The sequence below is a fragment of the Varanus komodoensis genome, unplaced genomic scaffold (assembly GCF_004798865.1).
Source record: "Varanus komodoensis strain SLA01 unplaced genomic scaffold, ASM479886v1 scaffold606, whole genome shotgun sequence".
NCBI classification, from domain to species: domain Eukaryota; kingdom Metazoa; phylum Chordata; class Lepidosauria; order Squamata; family Varanidae; genus Varanus; species Varanus komodoensis.
In genome coordinates, this window is record NW_025336232.1 from 1 (window position 1) to 19804 (window position 19804).

A 19804-nucleotide genomic window follows, 5' to 3' on the forward strand; every position below is an offset into this window, starting at 1 on the left:
CAGGTTGCTTACATTTATGGTGATACTTGAACCAAATCTTTGTTATATTAATATATGGCATTCTTGCTCTGATTCCAGTAGCATTTTTTCATACTGAAATTTAATGGATGGCTTTTAATTTGTTTAAATACTATTGTCAGAGCAACAGTATGTGCTTAGTGCCCATGTATGTGCCCCTTTAAATCCCTATCACTTGTGTAGGTTTTTTTCCCCTTCAGTCAGCTCTGACTAGAACAAGTTTAAATGGTTGCAGTTTGCATTAGTCAATCACTCCCATTTGATCCAACTTAAAATGATGTAACACCTGCTTGTATTAGAAGAGGAGTTCTTAATAGGAACAAATGTAAGGGACAGTTAGTTTTTTAATGTACAGTTTGAGCCTCTTAATTGAGAGCACAATTAAAGGTAGCTTTATCAAACCTTCAGGAACCCTTTTAACTGTCTAGAATTCCTTCTCCCATTTTTGAAAAAGGCAAAATAAAACCTCTTAGGAATAAATTAATAGATACAAAGTAAACAATAAACACACACCGAAAGTGCATTAATGTAGTCATGCCTTCTGCATGTGTTTAGATCAAACCTGAAGATTCTATGAGAATGTGGTGGTCAAAAGAAGAGCTGTAAGTGTACTTGGCCACTTGAATACTGATGGTAATGCAGGTAAATAATCACAGGGTTGATGAGGCTAATTAATCAGTGCTGGCCTTATTTCACTTTATATAACATAGTTATATAGCAAAAATAAGATTTGTTTGGGTTTCAATAACGTATTTTTTCCTTATATAGATAATTCCAGATCCTGCAGGAAAAATGAAGTATTTTAATAAAGTGAATTGACTTCTTTCTTCTAAATATACAACTAAGAAGCTGCCAATAAAGTTTTGATTTTGATAATTGCAAGAGTGTTTATTTGTGCAAGAATCCTAATGACATTTGATCTGTGTGAGTGGGGTTGAGGGGTTCTCCCTAAGTAGAATGATGGCACTAAGATGGTAAAGCACGTTTGTCATTTTGTCATTTTTACTTCAGCAGATAAAATTTTCAATCTCAAGAAACTAAGTTTCACATTTCAGGGAATTATTCGGCCTGTATTGTATGATCAGATTCAATAATTCACCCTTTCAATATTCTGTGATTACAGTGAGACCCATGAGAGCTAACACACAGAAATAAATATAAAGAGAGATAGAGATATAGCGTGGGCGGTTTCTGAAGCATCCAGTTCCTTTGATGCTTAGAAGGTGCATCGGGCAAGGTGAAAATTGATTTCAGAATTGATTATTGGATACTGTTGTTATTGCATAGTATTGTTATGCATACTATTGCATACTGTTGTTATTGAAAGAAATAATGCAAAGTAAATTTCATTGATTCTATACATTTCCTTCATAGTGAACATGTTTTTAATTATGTTAGATGAATTTCAGAGCCTACTCAGTTCAATTATTCAGGCTAGCTAACAACCAGAAATCAATAAACTAAATACCAAACACTGCATTGTAATACTAGATTTATACAGTTGTCATAGCTGCCTATTCTCAGAGCATGTCTCCTTTGAGGCATGGCTATGCTGCAAATTTTCACCAGGGGGAGTTGCCTTTTCAGTGTCAGAAGTGCTACAGCTAAGGAAAAGTACCCTAACTAATGCAAACTTCAAGATACAGCTAGCTTTTAAACAATCCTGCCAAGCATAGTCTGCCCAACACAGTCTAATGAACTTTACTAATTTTACAATATTTATGTAATTCCCACTAATAAAGTTCTCAAGATGACTTACAGTAAACAAGAATGGAAATACAGAAAAGTGTTCCAGTTGGTTCCCTTGTGGCACAGATATGCAGTGAACCTGACATGCAATGTAGGCATTTTTGCAGAATAAAAGTGTAGAGTAAGGGAGAATATGATCACTGAATTGTATGGTTCACAAATGACTTATACCCTTAAAAATCAAAACAGGATGCAATATTAAACTGCACTCTCAAATAGCAGCAAGCCAAGTCAAAGCAAATGCACTTGTTTAAATAATGTTCTCAATGACCCACCTAGTCAACAGATAGATCCAGATGATCATTAAGGATATCCAACGTCAGCTATACACAGACCTTGAGGTTATGAAGGTACTGAGTAACTGGCAGTAACTGCAGACAAAGGTGACTGCAGCCTACTCACCAGGACACAAGACCCACTGCCTAATACCTTTATTGCTTGGAAAAGAATTCATAATCTCCACACACAGCAACTTAGATTGGATTTCAGCTAGATCTGAGTAGCCATTTGCAAATGGAGCCTCATAGGACCTTTCTACGTATGGACAGGATGAAGAGGGTCTCCTGGAAATGGACTGAAAAGGCTTCCCTCCAGATGATACACTGTAGAACATTGCTCCCAAATGGCCTGTCCCTATTGCATGTCACTGCTGACACTTCTGAATCAACCTAAAACCAATCTTTATTCACTGCAAGTTCACACTGTAGGAAAGATCAGGAGGGATAGGAAAGAGCTGGTTTTCATGGAAGTTTTCCATTGCTAATTTTCTCAATGAAAACCCCAAGAAGCTCACATTTTGTTGGAAGATAATCTGAAAAGCATCATCTAAACCAAATACATATCTATGTGAACACAGAACTTAAAAACAGACAAAATATTCTTGTAGAAAGTGTAACTGACAGGAACAGATACATTGTTTCAGTAGCATACACACTTATATTTATTGTATATATAAAATGTAAAATATACACATTTTCAGTAAAGTGTTTTTGTATCTGGCTGAGAGTGCATCAAAGACTGAATTCATGAGACGTTCTTGCTTAGTTTGAGAAAGTTGCAATAAACTTTCTGTGGCAGCCATACCTGCCTATAGTTCCTTCGAAAAAATTCCTGTCTGACCCGATCTGGATTTGGCCCAGGCAACAGCTACTCACACAGTTTGTCTGTCTGTCTGTTTGTTGGTTTTAAGCTATGGAGCAACATTTACAGTCCTACCACAAGTCAGGGGATTGGTAGAAATATGTGCCATCAGGGTCATGAAGGCCTTTAACCTTAGAGGAGCTTTTATCATCTCTTTTAGAATGGACACCCCATGGATGAGATGCTACATAAGGCAGCATAAAGGCCTTAATGCATCTGAATTGACCTGTAAGCCTCTACAAGTCAGTGGTAGTAAATGCTTAAAGGCAAACGTAAATTAAGTTCAATGGAGATACCTCCTCTGAACCAAAAAAACTGGAAGATTTCATCCACCTTCGTATTTGATGACTTTCACTGCTAGTTTCATGGAATTACCTTTCTTCATTTTGCCAATGACTTGTGATGGTTACAGTACTATATTAATTCTTTTGCACAAAAGGAAGGCATGCATAAAATATAATAAATAAATTAACCTACAATACAGTAAATAACAAATTAACCTGCATAAAAAGTAGTAACAAAATTTGGATAGAAACCTGTGCTTTGGAGGATTCTGCTTTCATGATACTATTTTAAGAGTAAAAATGTTCTCTCATCTCCTTCTGGTAAGCAGCATGCCTGAAGTAAACCTCTTTCCAAATGTAGCATTTTGCTATGGTGCTGTGCTCTTATTATGCACTGTCTTCTTTCATAGCTGAATCAAAATGCCGCTTCCCATCCAAATACAGCATCGATTCTGAAATGAAAAGCAGAGCATCAGGGCATCTGTTGCAATACTTCTTGAACTAAAGGCATATATAATGACACTGTTCAAGCACCTCAATATGGTCAGCTAGTTGACATTTCACGGGTTTCTTTACTTTTCATTTATTCAGATTTATTATATTTATATCCTAACTTTTATTTACAAGCAACTCAAGGCAACTTAGGCTGTCTTCCTCCTTGCTATTTTACCCTTACAACAACTTTGTGAACTTGGTTAGGCTGAAAGTCAATGACTGGCCCAAAGCCAACCAGTGAACTTGTTGGTTGAATAGGAAAAACAACCTAGATCCACCAAGTCCCAGTCCAACACTCTTAACCACGACACTCCACTGGCTTTCACATGGTTTTCACATATGGTCATATGGTTTTCATATGGTTGCTCCCAGAGTTAAGATAAAGCACATGCTACTCAATATTCATTATTGTTAAGAATACTTAAGTAATTCCTTCTTTCATTTAGGAGAGTTCCTATGAAGAAAATGGAGAGTAAAGAAGTAGACAGACCAATATTTTAAGATACTAAAAATGGAATACGAACCACTGACCTAAATGCAAATAGTATTTAAACTACAGGAGCACTAAAAACTGAATGCATACTATATCATAACTACTGTTCCCTAGGCTAGATAAATGAACCCAGGTGGAGAGAGAGGGGAAAGGGAATATATATATAGGGAGGCATAAACTACCAAAGTGAATTCCTGCTGGGCATATGAACCAACCAAGCCATTACTTTCACAAAACACTGAAACTCATCACACCATGTTACACACAGAGTTGCAATGGGGCATCCAAATAGCTACTCACCACCATATGTCTTGGGGACAACATCTGGTATCACCTTATCTAACATAAAAGTGAAATGGAAGACATTTGTGGTATGGTGTACTCTGGTATCTGGATCATAAACCTCACTGTGCACCCGAACCTGGATGTAATTTTTTTCAGTATAGCATACCTGTAAAAACATTTGGATGAAAAAGTTACTGGGTTTGCAAATTCAAAGGTGAACAAAGCAGACATGACATTTTATGTTTGAAAATGGAGGTTGGGACATGCTCACTGTCAGAGTGATTTCAGTGATTTATACTGATACAGTCTATAAAACGCTTGATAAAACAAAGCTATTACCTGAGAAGAAAGTAGTAATAATGATCCAATTTCAACTGGTTTTTGAAACATAATATCATCTACGGCTACCACATAAGGCCTGATATTTCTGGAGAACAAAAATATACATTTTTAAGGTGATGAGAGAATTTCTGCATTCTAAATTACATACAAAATTAGGAATTACAGCAACATTATAGGTATTTCCTGGGATTCCAAGTAGAAATTAATACCATGAAATAGAAGCTCAGTGAGGAACATTTCACAAATTCCTATACTACTGATTTTCAGGCTTAGATGATAGAAACCATGCTAAAAGCATCAAAATCACCATCTTGTATAGCCAAAGGCTCATCAGCTCCTGCTGAGCTTTTCCTAAATTCCAACTCATCTTCAAATGTTTTTATTGTACAAGGACATACATACACAGTATAAAGGCTTTATTATTTCACAGAGCTAAAATCACCTCAGAATACTCCTTATGAGGGGCTGATTTCACAACACATACACTATGGGAAATACATATTAACATAGCAATCAGGCTGCAGACAGGTGTGATTACAGAACAGTATGAAATACAATATGGAATGTCATATTCTTCTCAACTTGACCAACTTGACAGTACTACTTGTGAAAAACTGCCACAGTCTTGAATGTTAAGGTAGTATCCATGGACAAGCTGACACTACTCAGAAAAAGCTGGAAAGAAATGTATTAAGATGGCCAACAAAATTGGCTTATTCCTCAGAGGGCTGACAGTCGAGAATTAGCATAAAATCTCAATTACTGCAGAGTCATGCCATCTGTAATTGTGTGTGCACTTTGCAAACCTGAAGCTATTATCCACATCCATTGCCACTTGACAAACAGCATTAAGTGAGCCTTGATACTGCATTGCACCAATCTAGAACCAATTTTGGCATACCATTCCAGTGTTTTCACAGTCTGAGCTTTCACTCATGTACCCTCTACAAGCCAGGTCTTATCAAATTGGCCGAAAGATCATTGCATGCATCACTAATAGGGATCTGTAAAGCAAATAACTTCCTGGGTCCCTGTGCAGTCTGCTCCTTGCACACTTTGTACAGCATGAACAGGTAGGGCAGTTCTTAACAACCAAACCAAAGAGAAGAGGAAACCTGGGAAGACAACCAGGTAAGCCTCTCCTCCAGACTATAAAACTTGCTGGAAGGGGTCATACATATTGCTGGTTTACAACCTACCCATAGCTGTAGGCACAAGCCCATCCAAGTTCATATGCCTTTCTCATGAGAAATCCCCCAAAGATTCTGTTGAAAATGTTACGTTCCTATTTTCAGAAACACAAACAATTATTATACACTTACTTAGAACATTCTGCCTAAAAAGCTGTCTTCATTTCCAGTTCTCCACCAAAGTGTGGATAAAACAAGTAATTAGCAGCAGTTCACACAGCTAGAAAAACATTAGACCCAAAAGCATAAAACCTGCAATCCCAGCTTATGGCCTGCAGGCACATTAACCAACTTGGCCAGGATAGCAGCAGCATATGTTATTTTCTAGAACAGGAATGAAAAACCTACAATAACATCTCTGGTCGTATCTCTATGTACAACTCAAGGGTTGATTTTGTGAGTGCTCCAGATTTTATCCCTCCTCCACATATGTGCCTCTGTCTTTGTTGGTTCTACTTTTTAAATGTATGGTTTTAGGCTGGTGTGTTTCAAATGGATTGCTTTAATTGTGGAATTTTGTCAACTAAACTTTCAGAGATATTTGCACCCCTTTGGGAGCTTTTAAATTGTGGTGCCAGGTAAGATTGAAGGGGAGTGTGTGATTAATATCCTTAATACTGACTGAAAAATAATAAAGAAATGGCTCACAGTGGAAGTTGCAGAACCACTAAATATTGATTCTTATTATTAAGAAAGAAAACAATTCTAGCTACATTGTATTTTCTGGCACTGTAAGTTACAACCCTAAATGTCTATGTTCATAGTGGTATTTTTACTACTGGTGCAACTACTACCACTACTACTTCATTACATTATAGAATGTATATACTGCTTTCCTGTTTAAACCATGAGGAAATTTGACTCATGGCCCAATCCTAAAATACACTGCATTATGAAAGAGAACAACTGTCTTTACAGCAGACAGACTCAGTGATCAATGAGACTCGGACCAAATAGTTATGCTAACAATAAAAAGTATGCAGGGGTATGTGCATGCTGTTGTTATTTATTTTTATTTCTATTTTATATATACTGCACTGTGAGCCACCCAAAGAACCTCCGGCTATGGGGCAGCATACAAATGCGATAAACTGATCGATAGATAGATAGATAGATAGATAGATAGATAGATAGATAGATAGATATGCATCATGCGCAGACACACAATTGATCCTGTCAGTATGTTCAAAGCACATACCAGTACACAGGAGCTATTTTACAGATTCCAACAATGACCAAGCTTTGCTTTTTGGTTGCTAGACTGCAAAGCATACAGCCCAACTGGGGAGCCTCACTGGAGCCTATCTGAATGGGTTGCTACAGCACAATGCAGCTGCCTTGCATGTATGCCATGGCTTTTACTAAGGCCAGACAAAAGCTGGACCCATTCAGTAAATTTTGGGGCACAGGTGGTCCAGTCTCTTCAAGGCCATAATTCACATTGACACAAAACTGGGAAGACAAAAGGATGCAGAAAAGAAAAAAGTTATTTCTTAATATGTCAAATGATATTAGAAGACATTTGAGTGTTTCTGCCATTATGTTGCTAGAAGCAACCAACCAGTAATGCTTATATGATATGATTTGTGGACTTCCTCAGGTAGAAATAACTTTAGAATAATGCAGGCATAAAACATATCAAATAAGATTAAAGAATAAACTGACTTCTGAAGAGACCTTGGGACAAATTGCTTGATCATGAACAATTATCAAAGCTTCTCTCCTACATCAAAGTTGCAATTTGAACTGCAAAATATCTATTACAGAAACCATCACCTTGGATCAGGAGACGAATATCTATTTACCAAGAGCAAAAAGAGCCTAACTCATATATTTGCCCCTGATGCAGCTCTGCAAATACCTGAGGATGGCAAATCTCCAAACTCTTCAATTTTGTATCTTCCATCCACATGGAGTTGGGTGGCAACAAGCGACTACGAAAACTCACCGTTCTATGAAAAGAGAGGAGAGTTCAGATGGTGAAGGACAGGCATCATCCTAGTGTTACCAAGCAAGCTTTTGCCTAACTTCAGGGCTTCAGAGAACCATCCCTGCCCTGCCTCTGTTGCTAAAATTGAAAAAAAAAGTGGTGACATTGTTTGAAAACCAGGTGCACAGGAAAATACCCTTGTTCAGAAACAGAAATGCACTACTAGGTACAGAAACAAGGCACCTTTTTCAAGCTGTTCTTTCTTTTTTTCTTCTTTTTTTGCCACAGCAATGTTAGTAGCAGCAGCAAAAAGGTGGAAGAGGGTGCAAAATAGGTCAAGTGAACCTTGTGTTTCCCACCCCAGCCTAACAAGACTGAAATCATTCCATCTCCCTCTCCAGACAGAAACTGGGAGTGAGCGCCACGTACATTTCTCCTCCAGCTCAACTCTCTCCATGCAGGAATGAATGCCCAAACAGGGAATAAAATAATGTGCTTAGACTGGAAAAGCCTGGATCCTGATTAGTAGCCAAGAAATTCACTGAGGACACTTCTATACTCATCCTTTTCTCTGGAACTACCACGTGCTGTTCATTATGGAGCATCCAAATGACATCTCTGAACTGCTAGACTTCCATTACTTTCTGCATCTCTCTTCCCATATTTTTCAATATGTGACTTGTGACATGGCCATGTATGGCCATTTCTTAATGAAATGCAACTGTTTCTCCAGTTTGTCCAGACTGGACAAAGTGCTATGAAGGCTTCAGAAGGCTCCTCTGCTTTTCAATGAAAGACTGGCTCTCTGAAGATAAAGAAAGTTGTTTTTATGGCTTCCTCACTGGCAGAACAATGAGTTATTTCCTCTTGAGTAGCTTCTCTGTGAGTTGGTCCAGTGGATGGCTGTGAGAACTCTTAAGACCCACTGGGGTGTAGTGACTAGAATGTCAGACTAGGACCACAAAGAGCCAAGTTCAAATCCCCGCTCAGCCATGAAAATCACTAGAAGAGGACCCAGCTACTACCTCATAGCCTAACTTGCCTTAGAGGACCGCTGAGAAGATAAAAAGGAAGGGAAATCATTTATGTGGCTCTGAACACCTTTATATGTATAATACAAATGTAATAAATAAATAAAGGAATATTCAATGTTGTGTGCCCACACCCCATTTTAATGCCATCTTAGCTAATTGCAGAAAGGCAATATCTTAGGAGTGCTAACTGGTTTTAGCAGGGAAGCTACTTGGGTGATCTTGGCTTCATCCCTCCTCTCCCAGAGACATTTGTGAAAATAAATAGCATGGCCATATGTTTGCTGTCCAGCACTGCTTAGAGGAGAGGAGAGACAAGGGTCATAAAAATAAACTTCATAAATCTTCCCTGATGCTGCATATTAATGTCCGTTTCTCCAGCACTTTCAAAACCCAGGATTAGGGAAAACCTTGAGGTCATGCATTGCAGATTCCCTTAGTTCCGGCAGTCACTTCTGCATGTGGCATGAGGAGGAGAAATAACAACAGAACAATTAACTTTACATGTATCTTAATTAGATATGAAATCAATTTCATTCACATAATTAATGTGTTTGGCCTTGAGTCACAAGGGCAGCCCCATCTAGGCATCTGTTGACAGTGTTAGGCAGCCTCCATTTTTTCATAGTTTTTCTGGTTCTCTTCTATGAAACGTTAACACACACTTCAGAACTGAGCAGTCGAGGCTATTTCGTTTTATCAAAAACACAACATGAAAACAAGTGACTATGAGCAAACTACCTGTCCATTTTCTTTGCTTGTTCCCTTTTTTTTTCTTTTTCTTTTGGAGGATGGGACGGGGGTTTACTCTATTAGAGGAAGCCTGAATGTGTTGGGTTTTTTCCTGCATCTTTAGGAAGCTCATGATAGCTGTGTTCAGTTATGGAATTTGCTGGCAGAAGAAATGCTGATGACTATTGCTTTACATGGTTTTAAAAGGCAATTGAACAAACCAGTAAAGAATATGCCTCTCAGTGAGTTATGGGGGCTGTATTTATTTATTTTTATTTATTTATATTGCGATTTATTTCCTGCCTTTTTCCTACAAAGGGCTCAAGGCAGCTTACATCATCTCTCCTCCTCCATCTTATCCCCACAACAACCCTGTGAGGTAGGTTGGGCTGAGAGTCTGTGACTGGCCCAAAGTCACCCAGTTGGCTCCATGGCTGAGTGGGGACTAGAACCCAGATCGCCTGAGTCCCAGTCCCATGCTCTTAACGACTACACCACTATTTACTAGGGACACATTTCCTGTGTCTAGTTTCCCAGCACCACCCAGTTAGCCACTATGAGAAACTGAATTCTGGATTAGATAGGCCTTTGGCTCTTACATTTACATATGCAGGACCTGCAGTGTGGAGGGATCTCATTCAGAGTTCCAGCCAACCATGCCCTCTTCCAGGACACTATTCCATTCCCCTTTACCCTCAGTTTCTTTGTGTGGGAGGGGTGTCCTTCTCAAGCCATTCAACTTTCTATGGCCACTGAGCATGTTTGCTTCCCACTGGTTGCCCTTTAATTTGTTCAAAAGTTTCTTTGCATTTCTGCAAGCTTTTGGGTTTACTCTAGTAATACTCTCCTCTTGTGCTTGGATGGCACTGTTTTGACTAGCTACACTCAAAGAGTTGTGTTTGCCATTAGTACACAGCGGGAATGTACAACAGGTGGACTACTTGTGGCCTGCTGGAAATTTCTGTAACTTCACTTCAACAAATTGCTGCCAAAAGCTGAGTGCAGGCACATTTTCACTTTAAAACAAGGCATCCAGGGGCCACATATCTTGTTTTAATTAAAATCTGTACTCCCCAAGGGCTTCCAAGAGTCCAATTATACATTAAAACAAGAAATCCACCCCTCTCCCCAGTGGGGCTTGTTTTAGTGCGGGGGATGGGGTGTTTTAGCAGCAATGTGGTGGCAATAATTACACTTGGGGAACATATGGGGCAAACTGCCCCCTGGAACCTTGGAGGTTCCCTGTCCTGGCATATAAGATGGAAAGTTGGGAAAGTTTGAACTATGCTAATTCCTTTGCAATTATTACATGGTATAACTTTGGCACGAATATGGAACAGCAAATCTTCTATAAGTGAGGACAAATAACTGAGAATAAGAATGATCACTTGTCACCTTTAAAAAATGCAAAATCAGAAATACTCTAAGCAATCATCGTAAGCATTAACCATTCCAGTGTCTACCTTGAGTCCAGTGTATTAAGGAATAAGTTGTGGATAATGTTTCTTTCATCTGCAGTAGGAGCCATTTTTAGCAAGGAGGCCCGAGAGGAATCAATTCTTCTGACCTTGTTCACTAATCAATACATGAAAAATAGAACATAAAAGCAATAAAAAGTTAATGGGTTTAAATCACCTCCCACAGCAATATCCAACCCCTTTTATGTCAGCAGATAATGATGCACTACTGGCTATGGATGTTGGGAGCTGCAGTTCAACGAATCCGGAATGGGCAATATTGGGTGCTTACATTTAGAAAATGTAAACCATATCAGGAAAAAAAGGTGGTGCCTATTGCTTACCTTATTCACTGAAGAGACAGCATTAAGTTAAAATCAACAGCAATATGGGAGTAGTCTCTGGGTGCATAATGCGTAATGTGAAGCTGCTTGCTCAAGCACTTGTGCAACAGGTCACACAAATGTAGTGCACTATTGGTTGCACAGTAGCCTGCACAAGCATAATGCACAAGTACTCATGCAGCTACACTTAACAGAAATGTAACTTTAGTTGGAGCCTCCTCTCGTGCATAGTTCAGAACCTCACTTCTCTTGGCGCAACATTATTTGCACTAATGGAATAACACAGTTGTATATTGTCCAATAGGTTTAAATGATACAAACACATGTTCAAAACTAAATATTCAAAGATATTTTATAGCTATCAACATAAGTTCATCTGTGTAGGAAGCCATTTACAGATACATTATTTTCAAACATTAGTTTATTTATTATTTATTTAAAACATTTCTATGCTGCCCCCATCGCAACAAAGCCTCGGAGCGGCTCACAACAAAAACAAAAACATACAAAATTATACAAAAATTAGTTGAGAGGTATCTCTCAGAGATGCTTTCAGTACATTGTGTTAGTGTTTCTTGTTTTACTTCTCTGAATGCATTGTCTTTAAAATCTTCCAAAGCAAAATTCTACAGGATATTTCACTGCTACTTGTCAGCTAAAAAAGCCAGTGTGGTGTCAGTGGTTAAGAGTGCAGGACTGGGACTCAGGCAATCTGAGTTCTAGTCTCCACTCAGCTATGGAACTAACTGGGTAACTTTGGACCAGTCACACACTCTCCATCTAAACTACCTCACAGGCTGTGATAAGTTTGAAAGGAGAAGAATTATTTAAGCCACCTCAAGTTCCTTGAAAGGAAAAATGACAGAATATAAATATAATAATAAATACACTGAAGTGCAGGTAATGTAATAAATATAATGCAAAACTACAAGCAAACAAGCTAAATGCCTCCTAATAGCACATCTAGTTTATCATTCCTATATAAAATTAAATAAAGTATAAGCAAAATAGCCTCTAGAATTTTGCTTTGGAAGATTTTCTATGGCACAACTTAAAGACACTTTACTAAACAATATTTAGATTCTAAATACTGCAAGTAAAGAAATAAAAAAGAAAACACTAACACAGTGTTGTTGGCTAGCTTTAAAACAACATCCCTTAATATAAGAAATGACGCTACTAAAATTCCTCAAGGTTAAATACAAGGCAATTCAGATTAGTGACTACCAATATAACCTGCTTAGTGAAGCAAAATCAAATGAATCCCCTTTGTTCCTTTGATGGATCAAAGTATATTAATCCTGCCTGGCTTTATTATGCACAGAAATTCCTTAATTGGGAAACCAAAATGCAGCAAAGTCAGATAGAGGCTCCATCAGCATTTTGGCCAGGGAGTGAAGTACACTGGCTGGACCACACTCAGTGACATCATGCAGGGGACACTGGACGACCCCTCCACGAAGCCCACAGAGATCAGGATAGGGAATCATCCAGTCTACATTGGTTTTCCATCCCTGATCTAGCATTTCCCCTTGAGCTGCCAACATACTGAGGTGTGGATAGTTTAAACCATGGGTCCTCAAACTATGGCCTTCCATCCGGCCTGTACCGCCGTTCCCTGCCCTTGTGCACACTTGCTGCACGGGTGGGGAGGTGTTGGCTTGTTCACTCGGAGATGGTTTTGGACTCGCTGGGAGATTTCTGAGGGAGCGAGTCACCAAGCCACCTCGTGCGCGCCTGACGGCACCTCACCAGCCCGCACTCCCAGGCACCCCCACCCCACCGGCCTGCGACAGTTACCGCAGCCTTTCAATTTGGCCCCTATTCAAAAAGTCTGAGAACCCGTGGTTTAAACAGAATAAACAGATGGCAGGTTTGTAACAAGACAACAAGGAAAATTAAATTCCTTATTTTGACATTCATTTGGCATTTCCACATCATATTAAAATATGTATACTCCAGAGAAGGATGGAACTCTCAAAGCCTGAATTTTATGAGCAAACATGTGGAACAAAAATTCTAGAGATGCATACATCATGTTACTTTCTGATCACTTTCTATTAAAAATACCACTTGTTTCTAACTTCAAGCAAACCACAACTGTAAATACACCCAGTATCAAATGGTATTCATTACATACGTTCTCCTTCCTTGAATATGTTTTCTTCCTCTGGAGTTTCAAGAATCAATGGATTCACAAACGCTGGCCTATGGAGACACACAAAAATATATTTAGACCAATATGCTTTATAAAAGAAGAAATGAACAAGGAGGCTCTCCCTTTGGCTCCACCACTGCATATATGATTTCTGTTTTAGTAAACGAGCATGCATGTGCCTGCTTAAGTGGTTTTTTAAGACAGCAGCATTTACTTATGTTCACTCAGAATATATACTTTATTTAACCTGAAAAGATGGTGAGCTGAACAGAATAGCCTAGGGAGACTACCATAGCTTGTCATTGGTCCCCAGATCTTTCTGGACCAGAGGGCACATCTGAAATCTAAGAAGGTATTGATGGTGCCATGACAAATGGGCTGCCATGGAAGGGGTGCTCATTAACAAAATGGCAGCTGGGCTGTGTGAGGCCACCCCATTTCACAGAAAGGCAAACTGGTGAGTCTAAGAAACAAGTAACTTGCCAAGAACCATTGAACAAAAGGCAAAGGCAAGCTATGAGTCTCAAAATAAAAAGCCGTACCTTTGAACCCACAGTTTCCTCTCTCATTCAAGATCTCACTCTCCTAGCACACAAGAATCATTCACCCATTGTTTCACCCATTCTCTTCCCATCACCAACACACACACACACCAAAATATATCCACATTCCTCCTTGCTTTCTTATCCTCTCAGATCTTACTGCAAGCCACCCAATAAGCTCCCACTGCTCCCCTGCCCCATCCCCCACAGCAAACTATGTAGCAAGCTTTTCATTTCATTCTGTTTCATTTTTAAAAATATTTTTTGGTGGGAGTCACCTGACCCTCTTTCTTTCTTTCTCCAGAATGACGAATGGGCCCACATGGGCCCAGAGGCACTTCTCTAAAGAGAAAGGGTAGAGCAGTTGGACGTGGGCATTTTGCTTTCTAGTCCAAGATTAAAAGAATTTAAATAACACACACCTCAGTTGGGAGGGAGGGAATGCCAGTGGTTAGCAAAGGAGTTGCAGGGGTCAGTGGGGTCCCAGGGATTCCAGGCTGCTAACTCCATGCTTAACAGATGCCCGGTCTACTTCAAATCTCCATATGTACACATAATTTATTTTGTATCTTAGGTGCTCATGCAAAGCATTATATTGTACAATCCAACCTTGAACACATTCTAAACTATAAAAATATACTTTTGTACATGCAAAAACTATCAATTTATTATACTATTTATTATACATTAAAAAGTAGCTTTTATTGGTACTTTTCCCCATCATGTCCTGAAAACTCTTATAATGAATTAGCTGCAAAAGATGTGCAGGATCACATCATTACAACATGGGAATGGCCAGATGTGACTGTGAGATCCACATGCATCTCTGAAGTTGCTGTCCGACTGTCCCCCCTTTTACAATGGCCAGCAAGTGAAGCCATTTTCTGGCCACTTCCCAAGAATTGGGCTCAGACTTTAAGCACAGGAGTAAGGAAGCAGGAAGTAGGAAACACCCTTAAGTGATAACAAAGGGGAGAAGGGTGCTTCTTAATAATCTGCTTTAAGGAATCAAGAATTGGAAGGACAATACCACCCACTTTATTCTCATGGCTACCCACATGTCTCAGAGAACATCCTATATGGAAGTATAATTGAGATAGTTATAGCCCTTTCACACTGCCCCTCCCCACCAAAAAGCCCCACTCATTCGAAAATCCTATAGGCCTGATTCTTTCTCAGACCTGGACTTTCAAAAGCTACTTCTGGCAATTTACCAGGCAAGTTGCAAAAACTCTGTTCTCCCTCCATATGCCTAGATACTTTTCAAAAAAATTGATATGGAGTCTGTGGTGTGGATAAGGCAAAACATTTGCTATAATTTCTTGTGGGCTAAATCCAAAGGGGAAAAGGATGCCAATACTGTAGGGGCTTTTTTCAATGCCCCTACAAACTGCTTGACCATGCAACAATAGCACTTCTCTGTTCGGGAACTAGACATTTACAATTTAAGATTTATTGTTGCTCTTGTTTCAGGCCTTCCTTATTTATTTATTTATTTATTTAGAAAATTTCTATGACGCCCCATTCGCCGAAGCCCCAGGGCGGCTCACAAAACATGAAAATATAATACATTAAAAATATAAAATGAATTTACAATATAAAATAAGTCGCCCTGGCCAAAGAATAAAATAAGGAAATAATATTAGCAATTAAAATGATGTTTGAATAAAAAGGTCTTCGCCTGGCGCCGAAAAACAAATAATGACGGCGCCAGGTGGACCTCTCTGGGGAGCACATTCCATAGACTGGGCACCACCGCAGAGAAATTAGAGTATATCTAATTACTACAGAAAATTTCTGATCACGTTCCAGTCCATTTGGCATGTGATGCACTAATTCGGTTTACTGCTCTAAGCCAGAATAGAATCACATTCACAGAAAATGGGTCACAACAACCTTTGAAGCCTGTGAGCACATTTGGCATTTTAGCAGCTGTCCGGGGAACAACCATAAAATGGCTGCCATGGATGAGCATGGCTAATCACATAGGACAAGGAACGTGCCAGGAGGCATTCATGGGACATTACAAGAGGAGTAGCTGGATGCTCCCACTTTGCTTTGATGCAAGTCTAGCTGCCAGTAAGAAAATATTAAAACATTTCAAAAAGTTAATTAGAAAGAAAGGCGTGTCTTTGTGGACACCAAGTAAAGAGTTCAGGGGCACCACATTGCCTGTCTCTGGCTTGTGGGGTTTTTTAAGCCTGAAAGAAGGCAAGAGCCTTGCTTATGTCTTGATCACCTGGAAGTCATGGATATGACAAAAAGTACTTTTTACATCCTACAGCCTTCTAGGATTAATATATTTAAATGAAGCCTCTCTGCATTCTCCTTATTTATGCATAAACGTTCTACCTCCATGTTTTTTCCCTTTCCTCCTCTACCACCAAAAGATTATTCCACCTGTGAACTATTTCCAATGGCTTGCTCGAAACATTACCTTTTATTTTCTGGATCTCGGGCCACCATGACAAAAGTTGCATCTAACACGGGGCAATAGACACCATTAAGTAACTGAAAGAAAATTAAAAGGAGGAAAATACTGCTTAACAAGTTATTCAGTTTCTACTGATTCCAATGAAGATCTTGGTGTTTTGGCTTCATGTTGGTTTGAAACTCCATGAACCTCTGCATAGGAATAAAATGGAAAAAGGCCAGCACCCATTTCATTAAAAGCATTGCTTCAGTATTCACATATACTTTAGTTTTTATAGCGATGAATTACAAATCTTTCACAATTTATAGTTAAAATTGCAAATGATAACAAATGTGAGCTGAAACGCCCCTTATTATTACATTGACAGACAATCCAGGAACTTCCAGATGTCACAAGACAACAACTCCCATCATCCCTTGCCATTGATTTCACTGGCTAAGGCTGATGGGAACTGTAGCCCAACAACATCTGGGGATGCCTGATGCTTCCTTACATCACCATTTCTGAAATCCTGGACCAAAACTGTCCTATAACAACTCTACCATTAGGACACCATATGCTGGTAACTGTCACCACAGATAGAGCTACTCTTATGGGTTCTATTTAATTCTATAGAATACATTCCTCTTACACAAGAGCCCTGATCTCACATGCCTGAAAGATCAAACATCTGTATCTGAAAATAAAAACTGCTTAAGGAGAGACTGTCCAAGATTACAACAAGGATCAGTGAAAGTGAACTTTCTTTTGATTTCAGTCAGCACTCTGCTTTTTCCTCCAAAAGAAAGTCCAAAGGGACTAACAGTAGACAAAAGAAAACAGCAAAAGACAAAAAATATGAAATATTAGGTAACTCTAAAAATGCCACTGTAACTTTTCCTTTGCTGTGCATAATTGTGGTTTTCATATGAATAATGAATGGGATAAAAGTTCCTGGGAATTATGGGTTGGATCCCGCATATGCCTTCCAGGGACAGAAGGGACTCATGCAAGGTGCCTCCACCTAATTCTGGAGAGATTTCCCCCTGCCACTCAGCACTGCAACCCTCAGTGTAGCGTTTCCACTGGGCTGAAAAGCCGGCTGTGGTGAGGAGGGGACAGTGGAGTCCACTTTGACCTACCCCCTTGCATACTGCTAAATCTGGATCCAAGGCTATACAGAGCAAATTTGTATGACTATTCTAGTTCGTGTATTTGTAAAACATAGAAAATGACTGTTCAGTTGATGAACAATACAAAATGTATAAGCAACATACCAAACAAGGGAAACAGCCAGCCAAATTGCAGCCAAAAATGTACATTATCCTAATTGTGTAGCTGCAAGTTAGTTTCTTATTTATGGTAGCGTAAGAAATTATGACCACCATATATCAGGAGCTGAGGATCAAGTAAAACTCACAGATGCACAGTTTCACCTCTGAAAGCCTTCCTTGGCTTGGCTTTCAGACCGCCATACTCCAGTACCCAGCCATTTGAACACCATGTTACAGAAGCTAGACAGACTACAGAACCAGCAAAAGCTAAGAGAAGAATTAGGGACAGCAATGCGGAGCTGGCTGGTGCCGGAGGTCAGACTAGATGGCCTGGGAGACCCCTTCTGACTTGCTCTGTTTCTATGTTTCTAAGAATAGCAGAGGGTACAAACAGCACTCATTAACTAACCTGAAGCATGTGCATCTTCACTTCCATGGATGTTTTTCCTACCCATGAAACATTTCCAGTGAACTTGATATCAAGATCGGGATGAATGTGCTGCTCCCACAACCCTGAAAGCATACAAGACACCAACACAGAAGCTACATCTGGATTCTTTAGGCCGGGACTAGACAACATGTTTTGTACAACTCCCATAATCAGTTACTATTGACCATGCAGGCAGAAGCTGATGGATGCAGTAGTCCAAAACATCTGGAGAGCATCAGGTTGCCTTCCCCTGTGAGGATGACTTTCTACTGTTTCGCTATGGCACACTACAGAACAACTGGAAAATGAAGGATGCACACAAGGTTCACACAGTTCTGGTCCCTGCTGACCCATCTGCCATCCCTGTTTTACCATCAGCTACATGTTGGAAAAGCATTTTGTAATCTTGTATAATGCCTAACAGATTTTAAGCTCGACATTTAATATTTAAGCATGTTTTCCTGCCCTGTCTACATTACTGACTGCTTCTGGGGGTGCCAGGCTGGGAGTGCAAGCAGGGAATGACAATTATATTACACAACATGTTTCCCTGAGCAAATATTACAGAGAGAAAGGATGCACAGATGTCATTTTGGCAACAAATGTACCTTAATATTTATTGAACTCTTGGAAAGGGGTGTAGTTTTTTGCTGCCCTTCCCTCTAATATCTGGGTCAGAATTAAGGGCAGTCTTCCTACTGTCACCCAACACAGTATATACTCCCAATAAAGGCATTAAACTATTAATAAATGAAACAACACTGTACCAATTTTATCCACCAATGCTGTAACGATTGATAAAGGAGATTTCTGAGTCCCTTCTTGTTTTGTGTGAGTATAACAAATGAGAACTGTAGAAAAACAATAAAGAGGTGCTGCATTAATGATTCTCTGCAAAGATGAGGTCTTTGTGCCATCAAAAGTTTTCTTAAGAGTACCAGCAAGCACAGAAAGTTCATGAAACATCCCATTCACAATTGATTCAATTTGTCAGATAAAGAGCACAAACAGATGCACTGCAGAGGTTACAAACAGCAAACCTTCTGGATTTTGGAGATGGTTCTAAACACGTGCATTTAGTATCAGACATGTTGCTAAGCATTTAATGAGGTTTATGGCCCAGGTATATAGGACATAAATCTGCATAAAATGTACTTGTTGATTTATAATTTACATATGCAAAAGTAGAAATGATTATTAGAATGCATTTAAATTTCACAGGAGGCAAAGTCATGTCAGTATTTTCAGGCCCAAACAATCTTAAAAACAAACAAACAATTAATTCACAGCTTGTCCCATATCCTTCCAATGGAAAAACAGTTTTTTCCCCTAAGTTTAATTGCTATGCAGACAGAAATGGGGCAGCAAACCAGTGGGAATGCTGAGGCATACGGAGAATGGACAGTTAGCCTTTCCCCACAACAGCTGCACTCCCCCTTGAAAATCTCTCTCTCTCTCTCTCTCTCTCTCTCTCTCTCTCTCTCTCTCTCTCTCTCT

General features: G+C 39.4%; 1 protein-coding gene and 1 long non-coding RNA gene across 3 annotated transcripts; one reads left to right on the forward strand and one right to left on the reverse strand.

Moving 5' to 3' along the window:
• Positions 1-19: 19 nt before the first annotated feature.
• On the forward strand, positions 20-894 carry LOC123033274. The gene is made up of 2 exons (XR_006416594.1): positions 20-660; positions 787-894. It is a non-coding gene; the product is annotated as an uncharacterized LOC123033274 (long non-coding RNA).
• A 1797-nt stretch (positions 895-2691) lies between these two features.
• On the reverse strand, positions 2692-19699 carry LOC123033273 (acyl-coenzyme A thioesterase 9, mitochondrial-like). Of its 2 annotated transcripts, none has more exons than XM_044449793.1 (10): positions 19075-19696; positions 18287-18390; positions 16628-16701; positions 13631-13698; positions 11153-11264; positions 7858-7948; positions 6006-6091; positions 4804-4891; positions 4480-4630; positions 2692-3643 (listed from the first exon to the last, which is right to left on the reverse strand). In XM_044449793.1, exons 1-10 carry the CDS (start codon positions 19271-19273, stop codon positions 3579-3581), a joined length of 1038 nt encoding a protein of 345 aa, XP_044305728.1. In that variant the 5' UTR covers positions 19274-19696; the 3' UTR covers positions 2692-3578. The 2 variants fall into 2 exon arrangements, with proteins under 2 accessions (XP_044305728.1, XP_044305731.1); XM_044449796.1 differs by having other exon boundaries at positions 3613-3643; positions 4480-4518; positions 19075-19699.
• Positions 19700-19804: the final 105 nt, after the last annotated feature.

Bases quoted from the DNA above. Each gene is read 5' to 3' on its own strand.
- LOC123033273 (XM_044449793.1), bottom strand. From the start codon at position 19,273: ATGTTTCATGAACTTTCTGTGCTTGCTGGTACTCTTAAGAAAACTTTT. The intron at 4,892-6,005 runs GTAGGTTGTAAA...TTTGTTCTCCAG, and splicing joins GCTTGTGCCTACAGCTATGG to AAATATCAGGCCTTATGTGG. The intron at 4,631-4,803 runs GTAATAGCTTTG...ATGTTTTTACAG, and splicing joins TATTACTACTTTCTTCTCAG to GTATGCTATACTGAAAAAAA.